Source organism: Podarcis cretensis (genome assembly GCF_951804945.1).
Source record: "Podarcis cretensis genome assembly, chromosome: 13".
Lineage (NCBI taxonomy): Eukaryota > Metazoa > Chordata > Lepidosauria > Squamata > Lacertidae > Podarcis > Podarcis cretensis.
In genome coordinates this window covers 15,024,477-15,039,991 of record NC_137182.1, presented here as the reverse complement: position 1 = coordinate 15,039,991, position 15,515 = coordinate 15,024,477, and the positions used below count along the sequence as shown (strand labels likewise).

The 15,515-nt window shown below is 47.7% G+C and overlaps 1 protein-coding gene across 4 annotated transcripts in view; it reads left to right on the top strand.

Annotated features, from left to right (window-relative positions):
• SCN4A (sodium voltage-gated channel alpha subunit 4) overlaps positions 1–15,515 on the top strand; it is a 108,394-nt gene that overhangs the window by 72,976 nt on the left and 19,903 nt on the right. For all 4 annotated transcript variants that reach the window (XM_079949208.1, XM_079949209.1, XM_079949206.1 and 1 more), the window contains one exon: positions 4,517–4,978. In XM_079949208.1, the coding sequence (XP_079805334.1) occupies positions 4,517–4,978 (462 nt within the window). The remainder of the gene's footprint in view (positions 1–4,516; positions 4,979–15,515) is intronic.

Sequence of the window (15,515 nt, the reverse complement as noted above, 5' to 3'; positions counted from 1 at the left end):
ATCTTGAAGGAATTTGCTGAGAAAGTGATATGGGCAGGGGAGCCTTTCACGGTCATTGAACAGGATGACCTGGGACGAAGGCTACAGCTATAGGATATAATAAAAGGGAGCACCTCTGGAAATTAAACCAGCGCAATACTAAATGCGTCATGAGGCAGCGGTTCCTTTGCCAGGAGTAATGTGTTTATCATTAACACTGGAAGTGTATACAGTCATACCTTGGAAGTCGTACCTTGGAAGCAGCTGTTCTGGTTTGCGAACTATTTTTGGAAGCCGACTGTCTGATGGGGCTTCCGTGGCTTCTGATTGGCTGCAATACAGTGGTACCTCAGGTTACATACGCTTCAGGTTACATACACTTCAGGTTACAGACTCCACTAACCCAGAAATAGTGCTTCAGGTTAAGAACTTTGCTTCAGGATAAGAACAGAAATCGTGCTCCGGGGGCGCGACGGCAGCAGGAGGCCCCATTAGCTAAAGTGGTGCTTCAGGTTAAGAACAGTTTCAGGTTAAGTACGGACCTCCGGAACGAATTAAGTACTTAACCCGAGGTACCACTGTAGCTTCCTGCAGCCAATCAGCATTGAACATTTTGGAAGTTGAATAAACTTCTGGAACGGATTCCCTTTGACTTCCAAGGTATGACTGTACTTTATTTTGACCTAACAAAGTCTTATAGAGCAAAATATACAATGGGAGGCTTAGTTTGATCAGAATCTTGTATACATTTCCAGAGTTAATGCTAAATACACTACTTCTGGTAAATGAGCTGCTAAATTTGTGTCCCGGGCTTTTCAGACTCATCTACCCATGTACTAAAAAAGTTAGGTCCAGTTGCAAATGTCTCTGGGGTTGTGGCGCTCATCTCACTTTACTGGCCAAGAGAGCCGACGTTTGTCCACAGACAGTTTTTCTGGGTCATGTGGCCAATATGACTAAGCCACTTCTGGTGAAACCAGAGCAGCGCACGGAAACGCCGTTTACCTTCCGGCCGGAGTGGTACCTATTTATCTACTTGCACTTTTTGGCGTGCTTTCAAACTGCTAGGTTGGCAGGAGCTGGGACAGAGCAACGGGAGCTCACCCCATCGCGGGGATTCGAACTGCCGACCTTCTGATCGGAAAGCCCAAGAGGCTCCGTGGTTTAGACCACAGCGCCACCTGCGTCTATATACTATCTGAAACCAAAGGGGCACATTGGTTGCCAGATGTGATCCCCTCCCCCCAGCTCTCCTATGCCACTAATGGAACCTTTAAGCAGTTTACATACATACCAGAAAGAACAACAGGCAAGGGAAAAGCCCATGCGTGGAAATGTAATAAAAACCTTCTTACCCTCTTCCAATGCAGCACCACTGGTAACGCTGTCAAAGGACAGGCTAAACAATGCTGGCTGCTTCCCCCCCCAATTTCAGTTCAGCTTCCCTGACACAGTCCTGTTAAACTGACGAGCACGCTCCTTGTGTAATAATAATGTGCCTCTGAGCACGTGCAGAGTGGCTCTCCACAGCATCACTAAAAATAATTAGCCCTGGGTTTCTAGGTTAGCACATACGACTTTCAGCCTGCCTTCAGCTGCCGCTCCCCCCCATTTCCAATATTTTTATCGTATAATGACAAGCAAACACAGAGGGATAAAAATGTATTACATAACGTGAAGGAAATTAATTGCGTCTGTGGATACTTGGCTGCTTGGTAGTTGAGGAACAGTTTAAATTGCAAGTAGCATGCATTCCTGACATTCCACACTTTGTGCTCCACCAGCCTAATAATAATAATAATAATAATAATAATAATAATAATAATTGTACTGGGCCCACCTGACTGGGTTGCCGCAGCCACTCTGGGCGGCTTCCAGCATATAAAAAAACATAATAAAACATTAAATTCTTCCCTATATGCCAGTGGTTCCCAAGCTTTTTTTTGGCCATGCATGCCCCACCTAAGCATCTCTAAAATCCTGACCACCCCCTGCCCCCGAGTGACATATAATTCTTATTATTAAAAAAGTGAACTCCCATTCATGTAGAGGAAGCCTAAAAGCCCATTCACTGTTAATAACTCGTTCTCGAATTGCTCCCCTTAAAAATCAAATTGCACCCCTGTGGGAACCACGGCTATACATAAAAACAACCCCTTTGAAATATATGGGCTACTCACCTACAAATAAAGTATTGTATAGGTCAATGTCAAACTCCCTGCAGGGGTAATATTTCCTACTACAGTGGTACCTCAGGTTAAGTACTTAATTCATTCCGGAGGTCCGTTCTTAACCTGAAACTGTTCTTAACCTGAAGCATCACTTTAGCTAATGGGGCCTCCTGCTGCTGCTGCGCCGCCGGAGCTCTCATCCTGAAGCAAAGTTCTTAACCTGAAGTACTATTTCTGGGTTAGCAGAGTCTGTAACCTGAAGCGCATGTAACCCGAGGTACCACTGTATAGTCACTCCCAGAAGATACTTTTCATCCCATCTCCCCCATTTCCAAATACCCTCATTTTTATAATTTTGTGGTCTGGCCTCTGCACTTGGTATACTGTGGTACCTAGGGTTACATACGCTTCAGGTTACATACGCTTCAGGTTACAGGCTCTGCTAACCCAGAAATATTACCTCAGGTTAAGAACTTTGCTTCAGGATGAGAACAGAAATCACACGGCGGCAGCGGGAGGCCCCATTAGCTAAAGTGGTGCTTTAGGCTAAGAACAGTTTCAGGTTAAGAACAGACCTCCGGAACGAATTAAGTACTTAACCCGAGGTACCACTGTATTTCTAGAGTGCCCTGAGCTGGCTACCTGCCCCCACCCTGGCATCACTTCTGGCATTTCCGATGCAGGTTTATTATGAGAGAAATGGCGGAAGTCACAGAGCGGGAAAAAAAAGCAAATGACTTGAGGAACCTTTAGGGTTACAAAGAGCAAGCCAGTGGCGCTCTTGGCTGTAATTGGCGCTTCAGAGGAGCACCCGAGAGCAGCAAGGAAACTGGAGGGGTTTATATAAAGGTCCTAGTTAAGTCATGAGGCATGAGCCATGTGCAAATAGCCACACCGACGACCTTGAATATCAGCAAAGTCCCGTCTCAAATGTGCTCCTGGCAGGGAAGAGGCACAAACACTGACAGCTGTGAGTGGGCAGGAGGCTGGCTTTCCTCAGCAAACACATTCCGCTTTCTTGCTGATGTTACTGTACATCAGTACATCCCACCAGTACCTATACCCTCCAATATTTCTCCGAAGAAAATAGGGACGTCCTATTCCGTAATCATAATTTTATTATTAATACCCCGCCCATCTGATTGGGTTGCCCCAGCCGCTCTGGGCAGCTTCCAACCTATATAAAAACATAATAAAATGTTAAACATTAAAAAACACCTTTCCCATACAGGGTGCCTTCAAATGTCTTCCAAAGGTTACTTACAGTATCTCCATGGGGGATACTCGGGGGTCGCATAACTCTATACCCTCCAACATTCCTCTGATGAAAATAGGGACATCCTAGGGAAAACTGGGACGTTCCGGGATCAAATCAGAAACAGGGACAGCTTCTATAAATCCGGACTGTCCCTGGAAAATAGGGATACAGTGGAACTTCAGTTGTCGAACACCTCCATTGTCGTATGTTCGGCTCCCGAACACCGAAAACCCAGAAGCAACTGCTCTGCTTTTCGAACGATTTTTGGAAGCTGAATGTGCTATGTGGCTTCCGTTTTGAGTTCCCCAATTGTATTGAGGCTTCCACTTTCAGTTTTTGGTTTTCAAAGGTTTCGGAAGTCGAACGGTCTTCTGGAACGGATTATGTTTGAAAACCAAGGTCCCACTGTACTTGGAAGGTCTGTTCTTAAAGATATTAAAGGTAAAGGGACCCCTGACCATTAGGTCCAGTTGTGGCTGACTCTGGGGTTGCAGCGCTCATCTCACTTTATTGGCCGAGGGAGCCAGCGTACAGCTTCCGGGTCATGTGGCCAGCATGACTAAGCCGCTTCTGGCGAACCAGAACAGCGCATGAAAACACCGTTCACCTTCCCACCGGAGTGGTACCTATTTATCTACTTGCACTTTTGACGTGCTTTCGAACTGCTAGGTTGGCAGGAGCAGGGACAGAGCAACGGGAGCTCACCCCGTTGTGGGGATTCGAACCACCGACCTTCTGATCGGCAAGCCCTAGGCTCTGTGGTTTAACCCACAGCGCCACCCGCGTCCCATTCTTAAAGATAAATCAGAGCAAATGGCTATTCGGGTTTTCCGTTTGCTCCAATTCTGCTTTAAAGAGTGGTTTTTCACTGGAAAATCTCCAGAGCAAAAAAGAAAGGTGTGTGTGTGTGTGTGTGTGTGTGTGTGTGTGTGCTTGGACAAGGAGCTTTAAAGCACAGAGGAAAGGTATGTGTGAATGAGCCCTAAGGAGAGATCTGTAAATATTCCACACAAGTACGATACTTGTGTAATGAAGCAAGTTAAGGCGCTGGATGCGTCCTGCTGAACATTGAGCTGGCATCTGCTTCCCCCCCCCCCTCTCCTTCCAGGTGCTCAACCTGTTCTTAGCTTTGCTGCTCAGCTCCTTCAGCGCCGACAGCCTGGCAGCATCTGACGACGATGGCGAGATGAACAACTTGCAGATCGCAATTGGCAGAATCACTCGGGGGATCGACTTTGTGAAAAAACATGCGCTCCTCCTGCTTCACCGGCAGCTGAAGGAGAAGAAGGCCGAGCCTCCTGCCGAAGACCAGGAAAACAGCAAGAAGGAGAACTTTGTCCTCAACCATTTGGACACAGGCCAGGACTTCAAACCCGACTACATGGATGGGATAGCCCTGGATGGGATAGCCATGGACGGGGTAGCCAGGAAAGAGCCACGCATTGATGAACTGGACCATATGAACTTCATTAACAATCCTCACCTGACCATTCATGTCCCAATAGCCTCGGAGGAGTCTGACTTGTATGACGAAACCGACACAGGAGAAGAGACTGCCGAGGACATCAAGGTGAGTCCTAGATCCCAGAGAGGACGGAGGCAGACCCAAAGCTACTCAGTGGCGTGGGGTCAGTGGACTAGGGGGACTAGACTGGTCCCTTGAATGCTCCCAGTAAATTAAAGTACTAAAGTCTGCTGCCTCTTTCCCCAAACGCAGGGAGCTTCTGCCTGGGTTAGGGAGGGAGGCTTGATGCCCTGATGGGATCCAAGAGCTCTTCCACCACCTTATAATGATAATAATCAGTGTTTAGGGGTACTCTCATTTTGACTCAAGAGAATCACCATTTTATAGTTCAAATCAGGAAAAATAAATACAGTAAATGGACAGAAGTACCAAGATTCACAAAATGTTTAGGGCTATGCGTACCCCCAGAAAAAGCATATAATAATAATAATAATAATAATAATAATAATAATAATAATAATAACAATAATAATAATTTATTATTTACACCCCAGCCATCTGGCTGGGTTTCCCAAAGCCCACCTGGAGAGGAAACTCAAATGTACCATTTCAATTGGCAAGAGAAAGCTTATTTTTCTTGCAGGCCATTCTGAAAACAGAAGGTGTGCCTGAGCCTCAGAGGAAACTCGAGAGTAAAGGATATCTGCTGCAGTAATGTTTAGGCCGCAGTCCTGTGCTCCCTTACTTGAGAGTTGTCCTCAGTAGGACTTGCTTCCGAGTAAACACGCATGGGCTTGCGCCGTCAGTGTCTGAAGTCGAGGGTGGTTTGCTCTGTACGTTTCCTCCTTTTTACTATATAGCCTTTTTGAATACTTTGGAGAGGTGCCCACATTTTATGTGGGCACTTTGAATGGGCTCCGCTGTGTAACGCAGTAAAGCCTCTCCTACGTATAAGAGTCTACCCACTCTTAGGGTGGATAACTGAAAAGAGGAGAGAGCGCCTGCCCCTTTAATACTAGCAAAGAAGAGGGAATTTTAGCAGGTAATAAATAATAATAACTTATTATTTATACCCCGCCCATCTGGCTGGGTTTCCCCAGCAACTCTGGGCGGCTCCCAACAGAATATTAAAAACACAATAAAACATCAGACATTAAAAACTTCCCTAAACAGGGCTGCCTTCAGATGTCTTCTAAAAGTCAGATAGTTATTTATTTCCTTGACATCTGATGGGAGGGCTTTCCACAGGGCGGGTGCCACTACTGAGAAGGCCCTCTGACTGGTTCCCTGTAACCTCACTTCTCGCAGTGAGGGAACCGCCAGAAGGCCCTGGGAGCTGGACCTCAGTGTCTGGGCTGAACGATGGGGATGGAGACGCTCCTTCAGGTATACTGATATAGCTCATACAAGCAACACCTGCTGGAATGCCTACTTCAACACTACTTTTAAAGGTCCAGGAGCCCTTGCCTTTCCCCCCAGCTGGCAACCCTGTCCATAAATCATAGAATCATAGAATCATAGAGTTAGAAGAGACCACAAGGGCCATCGAGTCCAACCCCCTATGTAAAGGGACCCCTGACCATTAGGTCCAGTTGTGGCCGACTCTGGGGTTGCGGCGCTCATCTCGCTTTATTGGCCGAGGGAGCCGGCGTACAGCTTCCGGATCATGTGGCCAGCATGACCAAGCCGCTTCTGGCGAACCAGAGCAGCGCACGGAAACGCTGTTTACCTTCCTGCCGGAGCGGTACCTATTTGTCTACTTGCACTGGCGTGCTTTCAAACTGCTAGGTTGGCAGGAGCAGGGACCGAGCAACAGGAGCTCACCTCGTTGTGGGGATTCGAACCACCGACCTTCTGATCGGCAAGCCCTAGGCTCTGTGGTTTAACCCACAGTGCTACCCCTGTTCCAACCCTGCCCATACTACAGACTTAAATGGGCCATCGAGTACGCAATGCAATCAAAATACAGTGGTACCTCAGGTTAAGTACTTAATTTGTTCCGGAGGTCCGTTCTTAACCTGAAACTGTTCTTAACCTGAAGCCCCACTTTAGCTAATGGGGCCTCCTGCTGCGCCACCGAAGCACGATTTCTGTTCTCATCCTGAAGCAAAGTTCTTAACCCGAGGTAATATTTCTGGGTTAGCGGAGTCTGTAACCTGAAGCGTATGTAACCCGAGGTACCACTGTATGGGTCAAGGGAAAGTGTGAAGGCGCACTAACTGGGCACCAGTTCAGCCTTTAAAGCACCATTGGATCTATAATCCCTGGATGAACGCTTGTTAACATGCCACAGCTGCATGCTGGACCATTTGCAGTCTCCAAACAATTTCCAAGTAGTCCTTCTGCTGAGGCCTTCATGGCAACAGGGGGTGGGAGGGTGGGGAATTGCCTAGACTTATATCTTCAAAAGCTGGCAAGTCGTACTATGGTAATTGTGTGACATCAGACTGTGACCAGCTTTCATATATACCGTATTTTTTGCTCCGTAAGACACAACTGACCATAAGACGCACCTAGTTTTTAGAACTGAACGAAACAGTGGATGTATGATTTTTGTGGTTCATGCTGTGGCCACAGACATGTGATCTGATGGTGAATTTGGGGTGACCCAATGCAAAAATCCTGAGGATCCATGTGACTCCGTGCTTTGTAACCACGTTTTTGCGCCATTTTGCGTTTTTGCGCCCAGGCAACAGTGGGTGCTTGATTTTTTTTTGCAGGCTGTAGCCATGGACATGCTATGTGATCTGACGGTGAATTTGGGGTGACCCAATGCAAAAATCCTGAGGATCCATGGGCTTTTACCCCCCCTCCCAGGCAGCCTCCGCTAGCGTCCCTTATCTCTCTTCCGATCCCACCAATCAGCTGTTTCCTTTCAACACTCCCTTCCCTCTTGTTTGCCTTAGTGTCTTTTCCTTAGCTGGAGCAGTTTTTTGCTCCTCCTTTTCTTCTAATTTCTCTTCTTAATGCTTTAGTCTTCCTGTTTTCCCCCTTTGCTGTCTTTACCTCTCCCCTCCCAGGTAGCCTCCTTTGTCTCTAGCGTCCCTTATCTCTCTCCCAGATCGGCAAACGATCAGCGGCTTTGTTTCAACACCCACTTCCCTCTTTCAAAAACCCCCCACATGATCTGCTTTTCCCCCCTGGGCAGTTCAGCTCCAGGGACCACGCATGCGCTCCATAAGACGCACAGACATTTCCCCTTACTTTTTAGGAAGAAAAAAGTGTGTCTTATGGAGAGAAAAATACAGTAATTCCTGGGGCTCATTAGTGTTGCGCCTCTCCTACTTTTAGAGGCAAGGTGCGATGGCTCAGGCTTCAAAGCCCAGCAGCTTTTCCTTGGGGGTTGGGTTGGGACGAACCTCCCAAGGCTCGTTGTCACATGTCCACAGATGACTCCCACTGGGGTATTAACGCCAGATCCAATTGTAGGGGGGTCAGCAAGTTTCCTTAACCCTTAGGCTCCTCTGCCGTCCCCTCCCCCAGTCATTTATAATCACGCTTGAAAAATTAGTCTCCTTGGATGCATCTTCGCCCTCGCCTCCCTGCCAAGTCCTTCTCTATTTGTTGACGTATCATGTTCCTTAGCAGTGACTTGGGATTCTGGGGGCGGAGGAGCTATCAGGGTCTCTCATCCAGCCCCTCCTCACCCCAGTGCCAGAGCAAATTAAGCCCCCAGCCAGCAGCCAGTTTTGAGAACAGATGCTTATAGTTTGCGGTTCGTTCTCACTCCTTTTTTTAAAAAAAAAATAATTTATTTATTTGGATTTTCAAATCAACATTTTATGCTCACATATCCAACATATGTCATAAAATCGAGATGCCAAAGAATCTCCTGGACTTCCCCCTCCTCCCCTTTGTGGACCCTATTGTTAGTCATTTCCTCCTGCATCTTTTATAATAACCTAAATCTTTTACATCTCCATTACAGTGGTACCTCAGGTTAAGTACTTAATTCGTTCTGGAGATCTGTTCTTAACCTGAAACTGTTCTTAACCTGAAGCACCACTTTTGCTAATGGGGCCTCCTGCTGCTGCCGTGCCGCCAGAGCACGATTTCTGTTCTCATCCTGAAGCAAAGTTCTTAACCCGAGGTACTATTTCTGGGTTAGCAGAGTCTGTAACCTGAAGCGTATGTAACCTGAAGTGTATGTAACCCGAGGTACCACTGTATATCCAGAATTCACCATTAAACTACAAGTGCTATTCCAATCCTACTAACAATTTTAACTGTTTACAATGATTTTTTAAAGATAAATTATAAATTTTCCCCATTCTTTATTAAAATTCTGGTCTTCCTAATTAGTGATTCTTCCGGCCATTTTAGCCATTTCGGCATAGTCCATCAACTTGATCTTCCAATCTTCTCTGGTCGGGACTTTATCTTCTTTCCATCTCTGGGCCAAGAACATCTGTGCAGCTGTGGCTGCAGATATAAATACTGTATTTCCCCCTCTGTAAGACGCCCCCATGTATAAGACTATTTGGGGGGACTCCGATTTTTAAAAATGGGGGGAGATATAATTGTATATAAGATGCCCCCTAATTATTTTTTAGGAAAAAAACCTAGTCTTATACATGGAAAATATGGTAATCTTGGGATTTCAGCACTTAGAATTCCTAAAAGAAACACTTCGGGGGGGGTGTAGAAAAAGTTATTTTAAACTTTCCGCCCCAATTCATTATATATCATTTCCCAAAATTCTTTTACTACCTTACACGTCCACCACCTATGATAAAAGGTGCCTTCAGTTTGCAGTTCGCTCTCGGCTTCAGCCACTGCCCTAACCCCCCCTACCCCCCACCTCTCTCTGTAGTGCTTGGGCAGTTAGTGGGGCCCACATATTCTTCCCTGGATGCTCTGCCCTCTAACCACAGCCACTTGGTGGCTGGTTATCCTTGGTCCATGGTGGGAAGATGGCGCTCTGCACATGCACAGAGACACTTCTAACCACTTTGTTGTTTCTGGGGCTGAGCACGACAGTGTGGAGCTGTGGGAATGTTCAGGGTGGCAGGAGAGGATATATAAAAGTGTTGGTGCTGACATTTAAAGCCCTAAATGGCCTCGGTCCAGTATACCTGAAGGAGCGTCTCTACCCCCATTGTTCTGCCCAGACACTGAGGTCCAGCGCCGAGGGCCTTCTGGTGGTTCCCCTACTGCAAGAAGCCAAGTTACAGGGAACCAGGCAGAGGGCCTTCTCAGTAGTGGCACCCGCCCTGTGGAACGCCCTCCCACCAGATGTCAAAGAGAACAACAACTACCAGACTTTTAGAAGACATCTGAAGGCAGGCCTGTTTAGGGAAGCTTTTAATGTTTGATGCATTAAAGGTAAAGGTAAAGGTACCCCTGCCCATACGGGCCAGTCTTGACAGACTCTGGGGTTGTGCGCCCATCTCACTCAAGAGGCCAGGGGCCAGCGCTGTCCGGAGACACTTCCGGGTCACGTGGCCAGCGTGACATCGCTGCTCTGGCGAGCCAGAGCCGCACACGGAAACGCCGTTTACCTTCCCGCTGGTAAGCGGTCCCTATTTATCTACTTGCACCCGGAGGTGCTTTTGAACTGCTAGGTTGGCAGGCGCTGGGACCGAGCAGCGGGAGCGCACCCCGCCGCAGGGATTCGAACCGCCGACCTTTCGATCGGCAAGTCCTAGGCTCTGAGGCTTTAACCCACAGCGCCATCTGCGTCCCACGTTTGATGCATTACTGTATTTTAATATTTTGTTGGAAGCCGCCCAGAGTGGCTGGGGAAGCCCAGCCAGATGGGTGGGGTATAAATAAATTATTATTATTATTATTATTATTATTATTATTATCCTTCCTAACCTGCGCTAGCAAGTTCCTTTACTTAGCAGAGTGCATTACCCTTTCTGCAGCAGAAAACTACTTGCAAACTCATGCAAGTTTCTTAAGACAATATGCAATTTGATCCGGCTTGTCCAGATTAAAATGTGTTCTAATATTTTCCTGGCTTGACCGCTTGAATCCCTCCTAAAAAAGTAAAGACACCACATAAGCAATAAAAAGAAAGTTCACTCGTGATCAGACAGAGCACAGTGTGATCCCTGAAGGCGGGCTTTAGGCTTAAAGTTACAAACTTATACTAACAGGTTTATCCCATAAGGGAGATGACCTGGGGGATTGCTTGGCTGGCAGCCAGCAGTTCATTCCAGGAAGTTTGCAGGATGAAAGAAGATGGAAAAGAGGGAGAGTGGCAGCATGCCTTGGCCTTTTATCAGGTCTGGAAAGGTCACGCCCACCCACTAGTCACATGCAAGGAAGGATGTTCCAGGCCAGGAGGAACAGGAAGTTTAGACTGGCTGGACCAAACATTCCCTTGCATGCCCACTCTAGGAAAACAAGGAATGTTGTACTTGACTGCTCTCAGTGGATTACATCCCACAGGAGCAAATTCCACCCATCTCTAGCCTGCAGGGTCCTGCTTCTGCCTCTGAGTTGCCTGATAAAGATTCAGAAGGTGGGGATGGAAGGATCCTTCCAGTGGTCAGGGAGGGGGAGCTTCAGTGATTTGCATAGCTCCTTGTCCCACCCCCCACCATCCCGCCAGCTGCCACCACCAATAGGTAGAAAGATAAGATAATCTGCATCATGGCAATCTCCTTTTGCAGCCCCTTTTGTGAAACTCCCAGGGGCAACTACAGTGGTACCTTGGGTTACATACACTTCAGGTTACAGACTCCGCTAACCCAGAAATAGTACCTCGGGTTAAGAACTTTGCTTCAGGATGAGAACAGAAATCGGGCTCCTGCGGTGTGGCGGCAGCAGGCGGCCCCATTAGCTAAAGCAGTGCTTCAGGTTAAGAACAGTTTCAGGTTAAGAACGGACCTCCGGAACGAATTAAGTACTTAACCCGAGGTACCACTGTAGTTGACTGCTGTCAGAAACAGAGCGGCAAGCTAGGTGGATCTTTGGTCTGATCCCATAAGGCACTTCTTATTGTGTTCATCCTTGCTACAGATTGCTATTAGATCCGCTCAGAACAGGTGTGCGTGTGTGTGCTGCGTGTGTGTGTTTGTGTGCACTCCCCCCCTCCATAATAATTTGTATTAGTTTTCAGTTACAATCCAATACAGTGGTACCTCGGGTTAAGAACTTAATTCGTTCCGGAGGTCTGTTCTTAACCTGAAACTGTTCTTAACCTGAGGCACCACTTTAGCTAATGGGGCCTCCTGCTGCCACCGCGCCACTGGAGCACGATTTCTGTTCTCATCCTGAAGCAAAGTTCTTAACCCGAGGTACTATTTCTGGGTTAGCGGAGTCTGTAACCTGAAGCGTCTGTAACCTGAAGCGTATGTAACCCAAGGTACCACTGTAATAGCCTCATTATAACAATACTAATTTATAAAGCAATTACTAATACCAATCGTTCAAATGCCGAATTATCTACCATACTTTCCCATCTGTAAGATGCCACCATGTGAATAAGTCGCAAAAGGTGTTGAGATTTTTTGGGGGGAGAATTGCCCAGAGTTGTTGAACTTTTTGGGGGGAGATTACCGAGGATTATTTTTTTGGGGGTGGCGCAAAATCCACACGGCGCAAAATCCACTTCCCGTCTGTCCCCTCGCCAGCAGAAGCTGCCAATCGCCAGCCCAATTGCCACAGCAGCAACCATGTTTAAAAAGGTTGTTTTAAACATTTTTTTCAACTCATTATATATCATTTCCCAGAATTCGGCTAGGTATCGGCTAGTAAATTAGCAAAAATGTACAGGATGGGGTCAAATGTATACTGGAAATGTAAGGAAAAAGAAGGCACTTTTTATCATATGTGGTAGAAATGTAAGGTAGTAAAAGAATTCTGGGAAATGATATATAATGAGTTGAAAAATTAAAAAAAAATACCATCGGCAGGGGACGCAGGTGGCGCTGTGGGTTAAAGCCTCAGCGCCTAGGGCTTGCCGATCGAAAGGTCGGCGGTTCGAATCCCTGCGGCGGGGTGCGCTCCCGCTGCTCGGTCCCAGCGCCTGCCAACCTAGCAGTTCGAAAGCACCTCCGGGTGCAAGTAGATAAATAGGGACCGCTTACCAGCGGGAAGGTAAACGGCGTTTCCGTGTGCGGCTCTGGCTCGCCAGAGCAGCGATGTCACGCTGGCCACGTGACCCGGAAGTGTCTCCGGACAGCGCTGGCCCCTGGCCTCTTAAGTGAGATGGGCGCACAACCCCAGAGTCTGTCAAGACTGGCCCGTATGGGCAGGGGTACCTTTACCTTTTAAATACCATCGGCACATCATTTTCATGTACCATCATTTTCTTTCAACGTGTAACATGCTGTGGACTTTAAATCCCAATTCCATAACAGTAGACCCATTGTAATCAATGGACATGACTAACTTAGGTCTATTAATTTCAGTGCACTGGAACTGAGTGTGTGTCCCAGCAGAAGGGGACTACGTTGAGTTATTCAGAGTTGAGGACAAAAAAACAACAACCGCTCAGCACATGCTCAGAGAACAGTGCTTCCAACCTATCAATTCTCCCTTGCAGTTGTAGAAAGGCAGGGGTCAGCAAACTTTTTCAGCAGGGGGCCAGTCCACTATCCCTCAGACCTTGTGGACTATATTTTGAGGGGGGGGCGGGAATGAATGAATTCCTATGCCCCACAAATAACCCAGAGATGCATTTTAAATAAAAGCACACATTCTACTCATGTAAAAACACCAGGCAGGCCCCACAAATAACCCAGAGATGCATTTTAAATAAAAGGACATATTCTACTCATGTAAAAACACGCTGATTCTCGGACCGTCTGCGGGCCAGATTTAGAAGGTGATGGGGCCGGATCCGGCCCCCGGGCCTTAGGTTGCCTACCCATGGATTAGATCAGGCTTCCTCAACCTCAGCCCTCCAGACGTTTTGAAACTACAGTTCCCATCATCCCTGGCCACTGGTCCTGCTAGCTAAGGATCATGGGAGTTGTAGGCCAAAAAACATCTGGAGGGCTGAGGTTGAGGAAGCCTGGGTTAGATTCAACAAATAGTTGCTCACTAGGGGTAGAGGGAGGGACGTGGGTGGCGCTGTGGGTAAAACCTCAGTGCCTAGGACTTGCCAATCGCATGGTCAGCGGTTCGAATCCCCGCGGCGGGGTGAGCTCCCGTCGTTTGGTCCCAGCTCCTGCCCACCTAGCAGTTCAAAAGCACCCTTAAGTGCAAGTAGATAAATAGGTACCGCTTTCTAGCGGGAAGGTAAACGGCGTTTCCGTGTGCTGCGCTGGTGCTGGCTCGCCAGAGCAGCTTTGTCACGCTGGCCACGTGACCCGGAAGTGTCTCCAGACAGCGCTGGCCCCCGGCCTCTTAAGTGAGATGGGCGCACAACCCTAGAGTCGGACACGACTGACCTGTACGGGCAGGGGTACCTTTACCTTTACCTTTAGGGGTAGAGGGAACCTGGCTGCCTCCAGCTCCTGTCAGTTTCACCATTTCTGAACTGGCATAAACTTTGACCTGAAGGCTCTTCCACGTAAGCCGAGCTATAGATATTTCAGAGAACCTAACTCGACCGTACTAATTATATCTCAGGTTATTTGTCATACGTCCAACTGCGAGAGAGCCGGCTGAAAAGGGGATAGCAAAGGATTTGAAGCATGGTAGGAAAAATTATTTGGGAGAGGTTGGGAAATCCCCTCCTCCTTCATTGCTTGAAAGAGGTGGTGTGTGCTTGTCAACTCGTACCCCTTACGGGAGTGGATCTCATTTCAGAAGATACAGGTTGTTATAGGAATTTTAAGGTCTTATATAAAATAAATGGGACGCAGGTGGCGCTGTGGGTTAAAGCCTCAGCGCCTAGGACTTGCCGATCGAAAGGTCGGTGGTTCGAATCCCTGCGGCGGGGTGCGCTCCCGCTGCTCGGTCCCAGCGCCTGCCAACCTAGCAGCTCGAAAGCACCTCCGGGTGCAAGTAGATAAATAGGGACCGCTTACCAGCGGGAAGGTAAACGGCGTTTCCGTGTGCGGCTCTGGCTCGCCACAGCAGCGATGTCACGCTGGCCACGTGACCTGGAAGTGTCTCCGGACAGCGCTGGCCCCTGGCCTCTTAAGTGAGATGGGCGCACAACCCCAGAGTCTGTCAAGACTGGCCCGTACGGGCAGGGGTACCTTTACCTTACCTTTATAAAATAAATGTCCATAACTCTACAAGGCAAACACATACAAAAATACAGTGGTACCTCAGGTTAAGTACTTAATTTGTTCCGGAGGTCCTTACTTAACCTGAAACTGTTCTTAACCTGAAGCACCACTTTAGCTAATTGGGCCTCCTGCTGCCGCTGCACCGCCGGAGCCCGATTTCTGTTCTCATCCTGAAGCAAAGTTCTTAACCTGAAGCACTATTTCTGGGTTAGTGGAGTCTGTAACCTGAAACGTATGTAACCTGAAGCGTATGTAACCTGAGGTACCACTGTATAAAAACCACATATCTAGAAACAGTACAGGAAAACAGTCCTAAAGCCATTTTGACTCTTTCAGTCACCTCAAATATTTCTCTGCAAGGAGGAAGGAAATGGAAAAGCCTTCCCATTGTTTCTTTGTTCACAAATCGTGTCTTAAGGGTGTGTCTGTGTATGAATAGGGTGAGCCTGTGACCTGGATTCAGGAATTACTGTAAGTAGTTATCATCACAAAAGAGTGTCCAA